Genomic DNA, 17,380 nt, shown 5'->3' with positions numbered 1-17,380 from the left:
CAGTCCCTCCCAAATGAGGAGGCAAGTTCAGCCAACTCCCAAAGGGCTAGAAGAGTCCCACCCCAAAGACAGTGCTTCCACCTCAACCATCAGTCACCAACACCAACCTGATCCAGAGACTTCTTATTTGTCCTGCACCGGAAACAAAAGAAAGGCTACACAGCCGTGGAATCAGAGATCCTGCAGCCTAGCAGATACTTCTAAGGTCTTCAGCCACCTCTTCTCACTACTAGAAGGGCAGCATCTCAGAGCTCGAGGAAGTAGGTGGGCCAGGACTTGTCAGGGTTCAGAGATGCGAGGTGGTGCTGGGAAACTTCTCCACCTCTAACCCCACACCTTGTAGATGGTATTTGAGAGATTAAGGGCTCTCTCTGGCTTAGGGCTCTGGTCCAGGTTAAAATGCAGGGACGCTGACAACCATGGCAGCCACTGAAACCTTAGCATGGTGGTTTCCAGTCTGCTTATGAAAGCAGGTATTGAAAGGGAGGGGAAAAGACAAAAACAGGAGGACTCTGGATAGCTATTGGTGGAGGCCACAGATAGAAAAGTCACAGTGACTCTGTGGACACTGCCCATTCACAGCTCACCAGCAGGACAGGAAAGTTACCTAGCATGTGTTCAGGGCTGATGGGAGTGGACAATCCAGTAAGGTGTCTCCCCTGTCCTCAGGAATCCCTCTATCTTTCCATGAGAGTTGAGCCCCAGCTTCCCTCTCCTCACTCCACCTCCCCAAGTGGGAATTGGTGTGCACTGTGCTGGAGAGAAGCATCTTGCTTTTCAGGAGAGAATGAAATTGGATGGATGACACATCTCAATGACAAACAAGGCCCCAATCTTGGACTTGGGAACATGGGTTCCTGGTTCTCTAGAATCAGGCTGAGGGATTTGCTGACTTGAATTAGGACACAGAAAATGAAATGGGAACAGACATGGAGCTCCAAACATGCTTAACAGCATAGGATATGAACCAAGGCAGCCCCCAAGCCAGGGCCCTCTCCCAAGAATGAGGTTGGCTCTGAGATCCTGGGAGGAAAAAAAGTATTTCAGGTGTTGCTATCTATATGCTTGTGATGGAAATTACAGAATTTGGCTGCAGTCTGGATTATACAATTGTGATTCTGGGTCCCCCAAAGGTCTCAAGTCACAAAAATGCCCCTCATCTTTCAGTACTTGCCAAACAAGCAGATACCAAAAGAAAGGGGACCCATCTTTCATGGATGTCACTGGTAGTGTGGAAAAAATACTTCATGGTGGTTATCTTCACCTCTGCCTGAACTCTGGAGGGTCTCTGAATATCTTGAGTCATACACACAAGGCATCCTTGGGATTCTTAGCCTCTCTCCTTCCACCCTCAGTCCTCAGACAAATACGTCCCACCACACACTGTGCATCGGAATTTGACTACACAATCACACAATTGAGGGAAAGCTAAGTATACGTTTACTCTCCACCTAGTGGTAGCTAGGTAAAATTGCAGGCATAATGATAAAAAGGGAATGATCAACTCTACGTTGCTCACCTTCAAACCCAAACCTGTAAAGAGAAGGAGGGACCCAGATGCCTCAGGGACTGGGCAGATAATACAAATAAATGAAACAGGCCAGGTGAGAGAGTACAAGTATTGTCAAGGGAGGCAACTCCTACGTAGTTCCAATTGATTGTCCTCTGTGGAAAATGCAGATGAGAGTTGCCTCAACTTCTGATTGTTCGAGAGAAACCAGACATTCTGATTTAATGTGAAACCTCCTGATTCTTAGATGGTGGCTGGATTTTCTTGAAAACACTAGGTGAGCTAAATAAAGCTTACAGTCCTCCAGTATTCAAAGCTCTGCTGTACAGATGGTGACTGTCATCTCCCCTAACTGTGGGATTAGACTGCCACTCACCAGCCACCACTTGTAACTACAACAGAGGCATCGACTGCTTTACTACACACACACAGCTGGACTCCCCAGCCGTGGAGTACAACTAACTCTACAGGAAGAAGCAGAAGGCACAGCTGAGCCACCCAGCCATGGCAGCAGGCTGGCCCTGTGACCAGCTGCTGGCTGGTAGGCACTAAATGGCCGACTGCTCCTGCAGGAAGCCTTCAGGGCCTGGGAGACCTTTATCTGGCTCTGAAGCCAGGGCTGCTTCTCGAAGGACTTCCAAGTGCTCCTCAGCAGCTGACAGCGACTGGTCAATCCAATCCAGGCCCCCGGTCAGGTGGCAGGCGTTCCTGGTCACCAGCACCAGGTGACTGACAGACAGGAGCAGGGCAGTTGTCCTAGAAAAAACAACAGGATCAGGTTCCGAAGGATCTAAGGGACTTTGCCCCAAAGCCCAAAGGGATAGAGTCTAGACTGGTGTTCCCCAAGCTGGAGTTCCTTCCTTAGGAGGTTGCTGAACATGTAATTTAAAGAGGGTTCGATGCTCAAAGAAAGTTGGGAACATCTGGGTTAAACAAAGGTAACTGAAGCCCTTCTCAGATGATGCACGTGATAAATCTCTAAGGGGAGAATGCAATACTCTGAGTCTCACTAACTTATTTAAGACTGGGAGCCCACTTTCTGCAACACATCCATTAACATCTCCCAGAAGAGGGTTTTGTGGGACAATTTGGATCTAGTCAATTGGATAAGCACATCCCCAGCTGCTGCCCCCTTGAAGACAGGATATTCATACCCCACCTTGGGCATCACTTAATGATTCTGAATCAATGAGGCCCAGGGCTGGTTTACCGCAACCTAAATCATTTAATCGCAAACTAAATTGAGGAGGCGGCTTTTTTTTTTTTTTCAGTATTGAAAGGTTTAGTGCAGAATATCTTCTATAGAGTGAGTGTGCACAGCACATTTGGGAATGCATTACAGACGACTAGCCCATGAACACAGCTGGGCAGTAACAGGAGTGGGGCGGAGAGACCAACTGAATCGCCGTGACCCACAGCCTGTCTGAAAATTATTACACAGTGGGCCTGTGAAACAGTCATATAAATCTGAGAGACAAAGGAACATTTTTTTTTTAAGTGGGTTTATAACTGGTAGAGGAACATAACAATCTCAAAAGCCTAAGTACACTCTGCGTATTAGGGGAGGATCATGAGACAGGGGTTCCTGGGTACGTCCTGTGGAAGGTGAGCACAGCTTTAGCTGACCTGTCACTTGCATTCTCATTTCCTGCCTACCACCCATACCAGCGACCCACTGGGCGGCACTCACGGCTGAGGCATGTCTGCTTCCGGCACCCAAAGAGCAGACAGAGCTATGGGGGAAGTGGGAGGGAGGGAAGGTGCAGATAGGACTTGGCCTGTGTGGACATTTAATCACAAAAATTCAACATCTAAGACTGGCTCTTCCTCCTCTGGGGTTTCAGGAAGAGCCCTGGCCTCCAGCATCCAGCCAGGCTTTGTTCGCTGGTTGGCTGACCATTACCCAAAGCCCAGGCAGCCTTGGGAACCCACCAACACAGCTCTCTCCTCCACAACCTGAAGAGCCGACCTCACAGATCTGATAACACCGGGAGCCCCCAGCATGAAAAGACACTCGCCCACTCCACCCCTCTCACCGGGCATCCAGGAGCTTCGGGTCCAATGGCGGGTACATTGACTTCACAACATCGTCCACTCTGGGGGGAGGCAAAAGGTTTTCAGTATTTCGCTTTTCCTATGGCCTTTCCTCCTTCCTTTCTTTCCTTATCCCTATGGTTCTCTTTTGATATTCCAGACCCAGTCTTTAGGGACTTTAACTGCATTCTCAGACAGGGACTTAAACAGAAAGACTTAAGATTCAGTTTAGAGAATATTTCTTCTGGTTTTGTTTAAGCTCCAATGGTCTAAAAAGTACAAGTTCGCACATCTGGAATGATGTTCAAGATATACGACAACATTTGGACTTCCCTGGTGGCACAGTGGTTAAGAATCCGCCTGCCAATGCAGGGGACACGGGTTCGAGCCCTGGTCCGGGAAGATCCCACGTGTCGCAGAGCAACTAAGCCCATGTGCCACAACTACTGAGCCCGCGTGCCACAGCTACTGAAGCCCGCACACCTAGAGTCCATGCTCTGCAACAAGAGAAGCCACTGCAATGAGAAGCCCTCGCACCACAACCAAGAGTAACCCCGGCTCGCCGCAACTAGAGAAATCCCGCGCACAGCAACGAAGACCCAATGCAGTCAAAAATAAATAAATAAATTTATTTTTTTAAAAAAAGATATACTACTACATTAAAATAGCATATTGCCAAACAATATGTAAAGTCTAATTGACCTCATTTGCATAAAAATGAATAAACAAAAGCTGTGAAATGCAGTGGGCAGGGGCAGTCTGGAGGAATACTCACCAGTCAACGGTGATTACCTCCAGGAATTAGGATGGGGTGGAATTAGGGGGTCCTTCACTTTTCAGATACTCTATTTCTGCAGTGTTTTAACTTTTACAAGTGTTTATTACTTTTACATTTAATTTTTTTTAAATGGTTAAAGGTAGTTACATAGAACACTAAAAAAAACCTCCAAGTTTAATTTGGGTTCAAACTACTCCATTGGATTTCTTTTAGCACATGGTACAGTTCATGGTTAATTTTCTTTTAATCAAATTCTAGAAGGAGCTACTACTCATTCTCATTTACATGGTTCAAGGTTTTCATCCAAATCCTTGCTCTTGGACCACCTGATAGTCAAGAAGCAAAAAATAACGATGTATTGTTTGATTCCCAAAGGCACTTGAAAACAGATGCCCTTGAAAGTCCCTGTCTTGGGACTGAGGGGCTGGTGCGGAAGTACAGAGGTGTGGTCACTCAGTGCCCATCTTAGCCAGCCCCTTTCTCTGCCCTGCGGCTGAAGCCACTCTTCTTGAAACTAACATGCTGTCAACACACTATATGGAATAAATGGAGCAAGAAAAACAGTGGAGACAAAAAACCGCCAGAAGGAGAAAGTGTGAGGGCAAAAGGAGAAAGCAAGGCCCTGACTGATTTATGGCAGGGATCATTCTGGAAGCAATCCAGGTGCTCTGTAGGACGGGCCAGTGAGCACCAGGTGAGGTCTGCCCTCTGAGCGATGCCACACCCTGGCTCTAGCACCACTGCTAATCCTGACCACCCAGGACTTCACTGGGACTCAGAAATCTCAATCTCTTTGCTCCTCCGAGCCCTCCTGGTGATGCTGCCTTGTAACCTGGGGTCACGTGAATTCGTCTGGCCCCTGGGATGGCTCTCAGAAGTAACAAGAAGCATGATGAAGGTCCAGCAGATATGAGCAGTGCAGCCTCTACCAATCACGGGAGGCCAGAGGAAGGTCTGGTGCCTGCCTGCCCAGAGCCTGGGTCGGGGTCTTCAGGCCAAGGGCCGACCTAGGCTGATGCCACTCAAGTAGCCACACCCACCCGGGGCAGCGCCAGAGAAAGCCAGGAACTCCTCGGGATTATCTCCCTCCCACGTTCTCAACTCACTGAACTCCCTGGGCAGAGTTCAAGTGTACCAACTCTTTCATGTTCCCTCCAAGGGCTGGTTCCTCGTGATCTACCCGAGGCCACGGCAACGTGGAAAGCGAGGACCCCTGGAACTTCCTCAACTCGGAAAAACTCCCAACTCAGGCACATCCACGTGCCAGCCACCAGATGGCAGCACCAACTTAGTACCACCCTTCCCTCTAAGAGAAGGGCTTTATTTTCTTCACCAGATCGAGCCCAAATGAGGGGGTGGAGCTGTTGACTACAATCCTGCTGCTTGCCTCCCACACGGTATTCTGCAGACAGCCTGGAATTTGGGAGATCTGAATGATCTCTTCACCTCCCACCCGGTCCTGGAGGCTGCTGGCTGGGCCCTGGATGGGGCCGGGGGTGACAGCACAGAGACGAGGAGCTGGTCTACAGTACAGACGCCAGCCAGGAGGTCACTGCACACAGGGGTGTGGGCACCAGTGGGAAATGTGCTTGCTGGTCCGGAGCCCAGGAAGAAGGTGTGGCAAAAGGAAGGAAAGCAGCCCTGGCTGGCATGGGACCGAGGAAGAAGGAGCCAGTCAGCACTAGTCATGTGCTGGCATTTCCCAAAAAGCCTACAGGAGGGGGCACTCTGGAGGGGAGGGGAGCCGTTTGACACCGCCTTAGCCTGAAAGCTTCCCAGCGTCTAAACCCTCCTGGGTGCCCTGGGAATGTGTAGGACATAAACCACTCAAGTTGCCCCTGGAGTGTCTCAGGAGAGCCTGGTCTTTCCCCCATCCCAGCTGCTGGCCCCTCCCCTCCCCCTCCCCCGAGGAGTATGGGGACCTCACCTGGGGCTGATCCGCTTGGCCACCACGATGATGTCACTGACACTGGCTGAGGTCTTCATCTTGGCCCCCGAGCCCATTGTCATGGCAACAAGTTTTTCCGTGAGAGTGTGACAAATCTACCACAGCAGGGAGGAGAGAGGTGATCAGGAGGGACCCAGCTCCCCCCGAGGGCTTCTGCCAACCCCACAAAGCCAAACACGCCCCCCATCTCACAGCTGAGCCCCCTAACCTAACGGACAGATTGAAGTGAAAAGTACACAGAGATGAGAGGAAATGGGATGGAAGAGGCAAACCCCAGGACACGGCCGGGTGAGAGGGGGGGGTGGGAACCTCAGATCAGGGTCAGGGTTTCGGCTTAGAGAAGTCTGAGCTGAAATAATCTGTCTAAGAAAAATCATGTGCTCTAATTTCACCTTCTCACTTAAGGGCAAAAACCTATTTTCTCTCTCGATTCCTTCACCTCCTGGCTTCGTCTTCCAAAGCGATAAAGATCGCCATGGGCACCCTCAGAACTATGGACGGACAAAGGGCAACTGTTCCCTTTAAGCACATCCTCCAAAAGTGGAACTTATTTCAGCACTTTTCTAGGGTAACATTTTCCCATGTTTGTCAAGATGATGATAAAAGGGCCTTGGAAAAAAAGCAGGAAAACAGCAAGACTAGGACACGTGGCCTCTTTCATCGTCCACCAACCATGCTGGCCGCCCCCAAAGTTTTGCTCCCCACTTTCGCACCTCCCCGATGTCAGAACCTGGATGTGCTTCAGGCCCTGGCAAAGAAGTTCCATCACTTGCCTTATACTTGGGGCTGGAAAAGAGAGGCAGAAAGAAGCCCAACAACCACCAAGGAGGGAGCCCAGGCCCTTCCCTCGAGGCCCCATCACAGGGATTCAAGGGCACGTGGCCCAGCAAAAGGGCCTCGGGATCCCAAGAGGAAGACGAGAGGCTCTCCTTTGATCTAAGGAGCTCAGGATGGACCACTGAGTCCAATCCAATAAGACACCTTCTGGCTGATTTAACCCACACCTCAGCTGTCATTCATTCCCCCTCCTCCAATAGGCAAGGGCAGGGGACAAAACCCAGAGCCAGGACACACCCTGGTTGGGAGAAGGGGGATGTAACATGGTGTCATTGTTCTAGACATTAGACCCATGTATCTCCATCTGTAACCACATCTATACCCCCAAGAGATCCTTGGGATTCAATAACAAGCTCGGACTCTGGGACAACAATGTCCCACCAGGCTCTTCTTTGTCCCCCAAGAGAACAGCTGAAGGAGAGGTGGGATGAAAGACTTTTTAATATTTTGTACTGAATGACACTTAAAGCTGTCTTTTTTGAAATCCTGAATAATTGCTAGACAGAAAGAGAAATGTGTGGTTCGCCAGGTTACTGAAATGAACGATATTTGCCATTGGCCAAACATTTCAATATTATTATTATCCTATTAAGTAGGAGAGCATCAGGCAAGAATTGAAAACCAAATGCCAAAACTATAAAAATCACCCCAAACTATAAAAATTTCCCCAAATGCAAATTGGATGCAACTCTCCACCCTGTCCTGGAGGCTGCAGGCATTAGAAGAAAAAGTCTGCCTTCAAGTTGAAGTACTCACGGTTTGGCTTTTTTTTAACACTGATTGTCCCATTTGGCTGACTACTGTCACAGTCAAAGAGGGCTGGTGAACTTTCTAGTAACTGCAGAAGCCCCAGTACAGAACTCAACTTGCTGTGGAGGGCTGAGCTCTCTGTTCATGAAAGAAAGTGCCCCGGAGAAGCTGAGAAGCCCCGCCTTCCCCTAAACACAGTCTCTATTCTGCACACAGCTTTCTCCACGGTCAGTGAAAATGTGGTCAGTGACTGCCTGTATGAGGACCAGGTGGAAAGGGCCTTGAGAATTCTAAAGCAGAACAGACCATCCAGGGGCAGCAGAAGTGAACAGTAGAAACTCCAACTGTCAGGCATGTTACAAAAGGGCCTCCTGCACAGGTCAGCGCTCTTCCCAAAGTTCCTTCCCCTCGGACAGTCTGTGGACACAGATGCTTTGGTGAGCACCCCTTATCCTCCTGGGGAAACCGCAGAGTATTACCTTCAAGATGGCAATGCAGTGGGACATGAGACCCCTGGGGAGACAAGAAGCATTTGTCAGTACAGGCCCACCTCCCTCCAGCCACCACCTCCATGCTTCATCCAGTTCTGACCAGTGGGCACAGCTGGACACCACCTGAGAACAGGGGTGCCCCAGCGATTAAACGAACAAGCCCAGGAGCTAAACCGGGAGGCACCTTCTGTCCCATCTTTCCCTTTCCTCTCCCGCACCCAACCATGCTGTTTTAGAGCTCTGAGCTTCTGAGACTGTTTCCTCCACCCAGGGAAGCCTTCCCGGTATCCTCAGCCTGGGCGGTCCGGTGGTTAAGACTCCGCACTTCCACTGCAGGGGGCACGAGTTCAATCCCTGGTGGGGGAAGTTCTGCACGCCGCATGGTGCGGCCAGAAAAGGACCCAGGACAAAAGGCACCCACTCCGGGAAAGCCTTCACGAAATCCAGCCCCACCTCCGGCCAGGCAGCTCTAGATGCCGCCTCCTCCGCGTGTCCGCTGCACCGCGCACAGAGACCCCCCCCTCCATCATTTCTGAAATACTGTATTTTAGTAGAATTCTGCCTCCACCGCAGTTCCACAGCTGCAGTGCCTGGCCCAGAGCCCGCACATCACACCTGTAAACATCTGCCCAGTGAATGAACGGCTGAGTGGCAGGAAAGGGAGCGGCACACTCTTCTCAAGCTACAGCACCTCCTGGTGGGTGGAGGGATCTCCGAGGGAGACACCGGAGACAAAGGCAGCATCCCTGGAGCCTGAGGGTCAAATTCACAGGCGCCCCAAGGATAACCCAAGCACATCAGGGTGACTTTAGAATAACTCTGCCTCACATCTGTGGGCCTCAGTGTTCAGGTCTACGAAATGGGGAGAGCAAGGACAAACACCGTGGTGTCATATTCTAAGTTCCCTCCACAGTGAAGGCAGGGGAAAGAGCGGCACATGACACAGTGCTCCTCGGTGCAGTGACAGCGCTCCTGGGCGCTCAGTCGAGGGCTCTGGAAAAGGAGGCCACGCGAGGGCACCCAGGAGCCTGGGTCGTCATCCCCAGGCGGCTGCAGGAAAGCAAATGGTCCCCAAGGCCTTACGAGGCATCTTCAATCCAGTCTTCGTTCTCCAGAATGGCCTCGATGTGGGGGTTGGTGATGACGACATCGTCCAGTTCTAGCTCTGAGGGCTCAGACTGGGTCTCCATGGCGCCGATGAGGTCCACAATGGGCCTGGAAGGAAAGCCCAGCTAAGTGGTTTCAAGATAGACGACCGCTGCTGACTCTCTCCTCATCGAGGCCCACATATCCGCCCGAAAGGATAAAGGGAGGGAGTAAGTTAAAGCAGGGGCTTGCCCTGGAGCCAAACCTGAGGCTACTGGGACTGCACTGTGGGCAGGGCACATGGCTAGACAGTGAGTCAAGGAAGTAGGGGCACGAAAACACAAGAAAAGTGAGACAGAACAAGAGGCTCCACTAACAGAAAGGCAGGGCTACGACCACAAGAATGACAGAGATGTACTAGACAGGGCTGCTCCTGGGGGACAAAAGCATATCCGTTTGTAACTTATTCGCCCTTCACACCTACCTTTAATGGAGAAGCTAAAGTTCCTGTTACTCAAACTGACCTGTTCTGCAGAATCAACTCCTGGGAGCGACCTTGGCCCACCGGCACGGCCCCATCCCCTCCTAGTTATACTAGAGAAGCAGGCGAAGGAAAAATACCTCCTACTTTACAACAGGGTTCTTGAAAACGTGAGACGCCACAGCAGAGCTTTCCTGGGTCATACAAATGGGCACTGACTAATTATTAACCACTCAACAGAGATGCTGATAGGATTCAGATAGAGGGGTAAGAGAAACTAAGGGTTTAGTGGCCAGGGTCCCTCGGGATCTATCAGTTAAAATATCCCTAAACTGAAAACGGCATCTTGCTTAAAAGTATGTTTCACGTGAAGAAATCCGAGCAGAGAGAGAGGCGATCCTATGCTGGGGTTTCGCAGCCCCAAGTGTCTGTTGCTTAGATGTGTGGCTGGAATGTGGGCATTGGATTTCTGTTCCTATGAGTTTGGCTGGAAAGGGATTTGGCCTGTCCAAATGCTAAGTGAGGTGGCCAGTTTGGGAGAGATTTGTGCTAGGTGAACATGTTCAGAGACAGAGTCCGAGGTGGCTCCGGATGGTGGGGGAGCTTGACGACCATTATTAAGCTCTGAGGTCTCTATAGGGAAGGACAGCCTTTGGGTACCATCTTAGAGGTAAAAAGCTGAACGACAGTTGCCCAGCACCAAACTTCTTTTTCTTTTGTCGGGGCCCCAGGGCACAGCCCCTCTCTCCTCCTTCCCCTCCCTGGGCCACTCACTTGGAATCATAGCGCTGCAGGAGATCTCGAGGCCGGCAGTAGCGCTGCCTGCAAACCACCACCAAGGCTGCAAATGAGGCCAGAAAGATGGTGGCCAGCACACCTATGGCAACAATCACCACGGTCTCCATGCTTCCAGGTGGCTCCCTCAGTCCCGGTCAATCCCCCCCACGGGCTGAAGCTGGAAAGACACAAGGGCGGAGCAGCCTGGTAAAGAAGCAACGCTAAGTAGTGTGGTGGTGGGGTCCTCCCAGTCGGGGAGGGCAGCTAGGTTCCCCGAAGTCACCTGGAGAGACCTGAGGGCCTGAACAGAATCAAGACCCATGCCCCAGATTTCATCTTTTCCTTTACTAAAAGCATTTGCTCCCCAATTAAACGGGGATGGCCTTTTCAACCTGGAACAAAAGGAAACATTGCCACTAGCACTGTTGTTTTCACATCTGCCCCAGACGCATGTAAGAACACCCACCTAAGAAGGGTGGGACTGTAGTTCCTGAGGGTCTACTCTGTACCAGGCACTTGGTATGTGTTCACTCTTCTAACGATCCTATGAGGTGGGTATCAGTATCCCCATTTTACAGTTGAGAAAACTGAAGTCCAGAGAGGTTATGTAATTTGTCCAAGTTTACGTAGTCAGGAAGCAGAAAGCCATCCACTCAAACTGAGATGGACGTTCAGCTCCCTTGTCCTTTCTAAGGAGGAAAGAGAATTCTAAAAATTCTGGGGAAAGTTTCGATTGTGAGTTTCAGCGTTGGAAACTTACAACTGGTATTAAAGTGTTTGTTGCCTATTCACTGCCTGCTTTCATTTAGGTCTTTCTTCCACACCTATCTTAAACTCATAAGCTAGAGGAACAATGGCATCTCAGGGAAGCATGTATTCACAATGTTATTTCATTGCAGGTCTCCTACTTGTGTCCTTTTGAGCAAGTCTTCTCCCCTCTCTGGGCTTTTATTTTTCCACCTGCAAAAAAGGGTGCTTTGACCTAGAATTCTGACTCCAGGACAGTACATCTTCTCTGTTTGGATTTAATGCTATGTTCTATGTCTTGGAGGGTCCAAATGCTCCTGATCATCATTCAATAAGTATTTATTGTTCATTTACTATGCACCAAGCACTGGACTGGATTCTGGAGATTGGAGATAAGTAAGACATGGGCCCCAAAACCTGTGGAGCTGGGGGGAGAGGCAGACAGGCAGACAAACCATTTCAACTCCGTGTGCCTGTGTCACATGCAGAAGTACACAGAAAACAGAGTGCCAGTGCTTACATGCCACTGTCTAGGAAAGCTTTCCTCCCAGGGCAGGTGATGCTTGAGCTGGGTTTTGAAGGATGAGTAGGAGTTTTCCAGGGGGACTTCACTGGCACAAAGTGCCAAGGAAGCCTTCTCAGAAGACTCACAGAGCTGCTCTCCCACGTGATGTTCACTTGCCCACGGTGAGAAGGCTGGGATCTACCTTTTTCATCTCTGCATCTCTGTGTTTGCAGGGGGGGGGGGGGGGGCCGAGGGATCCTGCGTCATTTCTCTAGATGTGTTTCTCTATACTATCCCTCCTAAAGGGCTACCTCCTTTAGCCCTTTGTCTTTCCTCCTCCTCTCACTTCTCACTCTCTTCATTTTTCCCTGTCTCAGCTTTCCTCTCCACCCCTCCTTCTCTTTTCCCCCTCCCCTCCTCTCTTGCTTCCTCGGTGTTTCCCTTCCCCTCCCCCTCCCCCTGCCCCAGGTCTCCAAGACCACCCGCTTTGTTTCCTGTCTTCCTGTGCGTTTCGGGTGTGTTTCCCTGAGTGTGTAGGAGCTTTTCTGTGAGTTGTTGCTGTCTCCCTCCGTGATCGGTCTGTACGAGTGTTTCTTCGTGTGTTTTCTTTTTTCTTTGTGTATTCTCCTCTGTGAGTTTCAGGATGAGTTTTTCTGTTTCCCTCTAGCGGGTTCTAAATCCGCAAAGATAAAACAGACTCAAGACCCCCCTCCTTTCCCCTGCGCGGCCACCCAGAACACCCACGCCATACCCAGGACCTAGGGAGGGACCCCCACGCGCCCCGGCTCGCGCCACGCGGGGCTCGATGGCTCCGGGGCGCGCAGCTCCGCCTTTCCCCCTCGCGGGCGCCGGGCTCCCCTCCCCCTCCTCTCCCGCACCCCCGCCCGCCCCGCGCACCCGGCTCCAAAGGGGCTGGCGGGGGGCGGCCCGCGGGGAGCCCCGGTCCCCAGCTCCGCGGCGCGCCGGGCTCACCCACCTGAGGCTGCGGCTCCGGGACGCAGGCGGGGGCGCTCCCGCGGCCGGGCCCCCCGCGATGGCAAAGTCCGGGCGCGGGACTGGCGGCCGTCTGCGAGCGGGGCATGCCGGGAAGGCAACGAGATAAGTCCCGGCGGCCAAACCCCCGGAGGTGGTGCGGGCGGGGGGAGCCGCCGGCCGAGCATCCAAATTCCCCGCTACCAGGCGCCGCCGTCACCGCCAGGCCCCCGGGCCGGCCGGGGGTTGGGGCCGCGGAAGGCCCGGGCAGCTGTGAGGCTGTGGCTCAGCGACCCGACAGGCGGTTCCCGCGCCCCCGCGGAGGCCGGGCCGTGAGGGGAGGAGGGGGAGGGGGACGCGGAGGGTCTGGCCGTCCAGTGGGGGTGGGGAGCGCCAGGCGTCTCCACAGGGTGGCTGGACCGGGAGCGAGTCTGCTGTGCTACCTGCTGTCTGGTTCAAATCCTGGCTCTGCCACTCACTAGCTTGTGGGCAACTTATTTCACTCCTCGGCACCTTGGTTTCTTCCTCTGTGAAAGGGACTACGGCTTGTAAGCACCCTGAGTTAGTTAAATGCCACGATGCACGCAATGCTGGGCCCAGGGTCAATGGTAATCAGTGAGCCACGCTGGGCAGTGACAAGCAGGCCCACCCCTACCAACTGCCTGGCCAGGGACAAGAGTACGAATGCAGGACCCTGGTTGGCAGCCCTGCCCCTTCCGTTCAAACCCTACTCCATCCCATACCAAAGGGGGACTCACAGTGCATTCATAGGGACACAGCCTCCACCCTGCAATGAGCCATCCCTCAGGCTTGAAGATGCCCACGACCGGCGGTGCCAGCTGCCTTGGAAGGATGGGGGTCCACACAGCCCCTGGAAGCAGGCTGGGGGCCGTTTGAGCAGGGATTTCCAGTGTCCAGAGTACCAGGAGCATGGTCTAGAAGGATCATGGTCATTCTCCCTTGGCTCGAACTCCTAGCCCTGTGAGGAAGAGACAGGACCAGAGCAGGACCAACTAAAGCCTGGGGCCTGGGTAACCAGTCTCAGGTCAGTACTGGTCATAAGTACCGAAGGATGCAGACCAGGTCCCAGGCACTTAATGTAGGCTCTGCAATCTTGTAGCCCCTAGGCCACATCCAGCCCACAGAGGTATTGTTTTGGCTTACAGTTTTTAAAAACTCAAATTAGTTGCCAACATTTTAAAAGATCAGGAATTTTACTTATACCTCTAGATTTCTAGCTTCTTTGGAAAATGCATAAGCTCTCTCAAAATGCAGCCCATATTCCATTGGGTGCAACCGTCAGTAAGAGAGGGGTGGCTGAATTTCCAGGCCTGTTTTTCCGGCCTACCCCCTTTCCTGCTGGGTGCAACATACACTGTATGCTCATACCCTCACACTTCGCGTTCGTTTAAGGGCCTGGCCCTGTGGGAGCTGAGGTTACCCACCATTGGCACTCAGGGACGAGAAGGTTGAGCAATGATTTTATTACCCCCCAAAGGGCTTTCATGGAGAAGTTACAATCCGTGTAAGGAAAATGGGCTGACGGCAAGGCAGCAAACATCAGAATGGGTGACTGGGGACAGTAGGTCTCCATGTCTTGGGGATACTGTGAGAAGAATGGAGTGCTATTTTTGTCTTGGGTGGTTTAGACACCTGTGACTCTGTGGGAGAGATATTAAAAAAAGCCTTAACCTTGGCGGGGGGTTGTAAGTGGAAAAGACTTACCAACACAAACAAAAACAACCAAACGGAAGAAAAATCTCAGCTGCTGCCTGGAGCTGACAGTGCAAATGCCCCAATTAACCACCCACTACCCAGCTGTAGGGAGGACAGGGTGGCACTAAGGTTGAGCCAGTGCCTTTCCTAGTCAGCTGTGTCCCATCATTCTAGTAACTCCTGCCATCCCAATGCCCCTTGAAGTCCCCCCAGATTGACCTGAAAAGAACTTGTGAGTACTCAGTGTTCTTACTTGCAAGCAATAGAAATTGGTTGCTCTTCCCACGTGGAAAGGGATCTTGTTGAAAGCACCTGGGGTGTTCACAGAATCAGCAGGAGACTGAAGACCTGGATTAGGACATGGGCAGGCACCACAGGGGCTCCAAGGGCTGGGTGCCACTGCCCTGAAACGATTGTGACCCGCCCTTCAGCTTTACCCTCATTCCGGATTCAAAGTCCTGGGTAGGACCTCGGCTTGCGCCGTAGGAGGCGAGGCACAGGCAGTATCCTGCCTTCCAATATCTCTGCATGCAAGGGAGTCCCCCCAACAAAAGATAAGAGGGAGGGTTGCCAGGCTGCTCCCCACAATTCCAATACTCCTAAATACGGCCTCTCCCCACTTAATCTGAACATCAAATGGTGTAGCAAGAGTTCCCAAATCAAGGACTGAACTCAATGGGTAGCAAGGAGAAGCCAGCAGGTGGGCAGTGGGGCTGACCGTGGTGAGGCTTGGTTCCTGGCCCGTGGGTGCAAGCTCGTGCTCCACCCAGGCAAGGAGTGAACGTTTATTGAGCACCAACTATGTACCAGACACTGTTTAGGCATCCTACATACTTTATCTCATTGATCCTCGCACCAACCCTGAATAGATGGTATGATTATGTTTGCAAGGAAGGAAATAGACTCGGAGGGGTAAGGCGACTTCCCCAAGCTCTTTCAGCTTGTAAGTGGTAGAGCAGGAATGGAACTCAGGACTCCCTGGCATCAAAGCCCAGACCACTCAAACCAGGAAACTACCAGCTCTTCCAGTGACCTGGGTATCAGAACACAGCAGGTTGCCGTGGCCCCAGCAACAGCTACAGTAGCTAGAGCCGCTCTATCCCAACTCTGTGTGCACCCCATCCTCAAAAATACACTTCTGGTCCTGGAAGCGAGCCTGTCCCATTGTGATACCCTTTCACTTTGTTTTGTCTTTTCCTTCTGATGCCAGCTGCAGAGTTGTATCTGTGTCATTTGATCTTCCTGGGTGATTCCTTTTGCAGCACCTAATGCTGTGTTATGTCCTAGTAATAACAGATGGGGACAGTGCTCCTTGGCAGGCTGGATGCCAGGCACCTAAGACGCTCGTGCTCATCCACTCAGGGCAGCTGAGCATCCCCTGAAAGGCAGCTCCGAAGACCCAGGTGGGAAAGGAGTGAGGTAGACAGATGTCGATCACCTACCTTCCCCCCAGCCCCCAACCCGTAGCTCTTGGCAGCAGCCCCTTCCTTCCAGACAGGCAGGACCAAAACCCCCTCCTGCCCCAGCAAGAAAAGCATCTCACGTGGCCTGTAATCCTCACTAAACCCTCCCAACCCATCTCCAGGCCATCAGAGGGACAGCAGAACGGCATCCTTCACCCTCACCAGGTAGGCGGTTAAGAGCGGGAGCTGAGCCAGGGAAACTGCGGTCTGAGGTCTGCCTCCTCTGCTTGGAAGCTGTGTGATCTTGGACAGTTTCCTCCAAGTGTCCCCATCTGGAGAATGGGCGTGACAGCAAAACCTACGGCCTCCAGTTGTTTTGAGGATTAAATGAGATGATGCATTTAAAATGCTCATCACAGAGAAAGTCGAATGGTGGCTACCAGGGGCTGGAGGGAGAAAGGAATGGGAAGTTGTTGTTTAATGGGTACAGAGTTTCCATTTGGGAAGATGAAACGTGCTGGAGAGGAGTAGTGCTAACGGTTGCCCAACAGTGACAGTGTGCTTAATGCCGCTACCATATACTTAAAAAGGGTTAAAGTGGTCAAGTTTATGTCATGTATATTGTATCACAGTTTTTTAAAAAAGTGTTCATCACAGTATGACATACCAAAAAATGGGGCCTCTTTGACATTCCTCAAACGTGCCCAGCTCACCCTACATCCTGGCTGGGCTTTGCTCAAAAGTCAGGGCACAGGTTGCCATCAGGAGGGCAGGATCCACGCTTCGTTTCCGTCTCTCGATCTACGTGCTGGTTAAATAGGTCTTTAAAATTCCCTATATTCCTGGACTCCTTGCTGCTGTTGTTCCCATGGCTCCCTCCCTCCCTTTGGTCAGGTGGCTGCTCGAGAGTCACCTCTACCGAGAAGTCTTCCCTGATGCCCCCATCTGAAGGAGCATCTCCCATTGTCCACACTCCCCTGGCCTGATGTGGTTTTTTGAATGGCGCTTTTGCTAGCGGACAGTGCACTAAATATTTGTTTATTGTTTCTCCCCTTTCAGAATGTAAGTTCCACGAGAGCAGGGACTTGACTGTCTTATACTTTACTCTGCTGACCTCCAGTTCCTAGAACAATGCCTGGCATTTAGTAGGTGCTCAATAAACACTTGTGGAAGGAATGAACATAAAGCTTAACTATTGTCACTGTCATTCTACAGTGGGGATAGGAACTCTAGACCCATTCCCAGCACTCGGAAGCCCCCTGGGGTGTGGCCGCCAGGGGGAGGTTTAAGGCAGGAGGGTTAAGCCCATGGGAAGCACTCAGAGAGGATAAGGCAGCAGGCACTG

At 51.8% G+C, this 17,380-nt stretch overlaps 1 protein-coding gene across 2 annotated transcripts; it reads right to left on the bottom strand.

The window, feature by feature from the left end:
• Positions 1 to 601: 601 nt before the first annotated feature.
• On the bottom strand, positions 602 to 13,415 carry TMEM98 (transmembrane protein 98). Of its 2 annotated transcripts, none has more exons than XM_079904628.1 (7): positions 12,921 to 13,415; positions 10,690 to 10,870; positions 9,432 to 9,563; positions 8,337 to 8,370; positions 6,250 to 6,365; positions 3,547 to 3,606; positions 602 to 2,266 (listed from the first exon to the last, which is right to left on the bottom strand). In XM_079904628.1, exons 2-7 carry the CDS (start codon positions 10,818 to 10,820, stop codon positions 2,059 to 2,061), a joined length of 681 nt encoding a protein of 226 aa, XP_079760754.1. In that variant the 5' UTR covers positions 10,821 to 10,870; positions 12,921 to 13,415; the 3' UTR covers positions 602 to 2,058. The 2 variants fall into 2 exon arrangements, with proteins under 2 accessions (XP_079760754.1, XP_079760755.1); XM_079904629.1 differs by lacking the exon at positions 12,921 to 13,415 and adding an exon at positions 11,960 to 12,149.
• Between the last annotated feature and the right edge of the window lie 3,965 nt (positions 13,416 to 17,380).

The sequence above is a fragment of the Stenella coeruleoalba genome (assembly GCF_951394435.1).
Source record: "Stenella coeruleoalba genome assembly, chromosome: 19".
Classification (NCBI taxonomy): Eukaryota; Metazoa; Chordata; class Mammalia; order Artiodactyla; family Delphinidae; genus Stenella; species Stenella coeruleoalba.
This window is presented reverse-complemented; position numbering and strand designations above follow the sequence as displayed.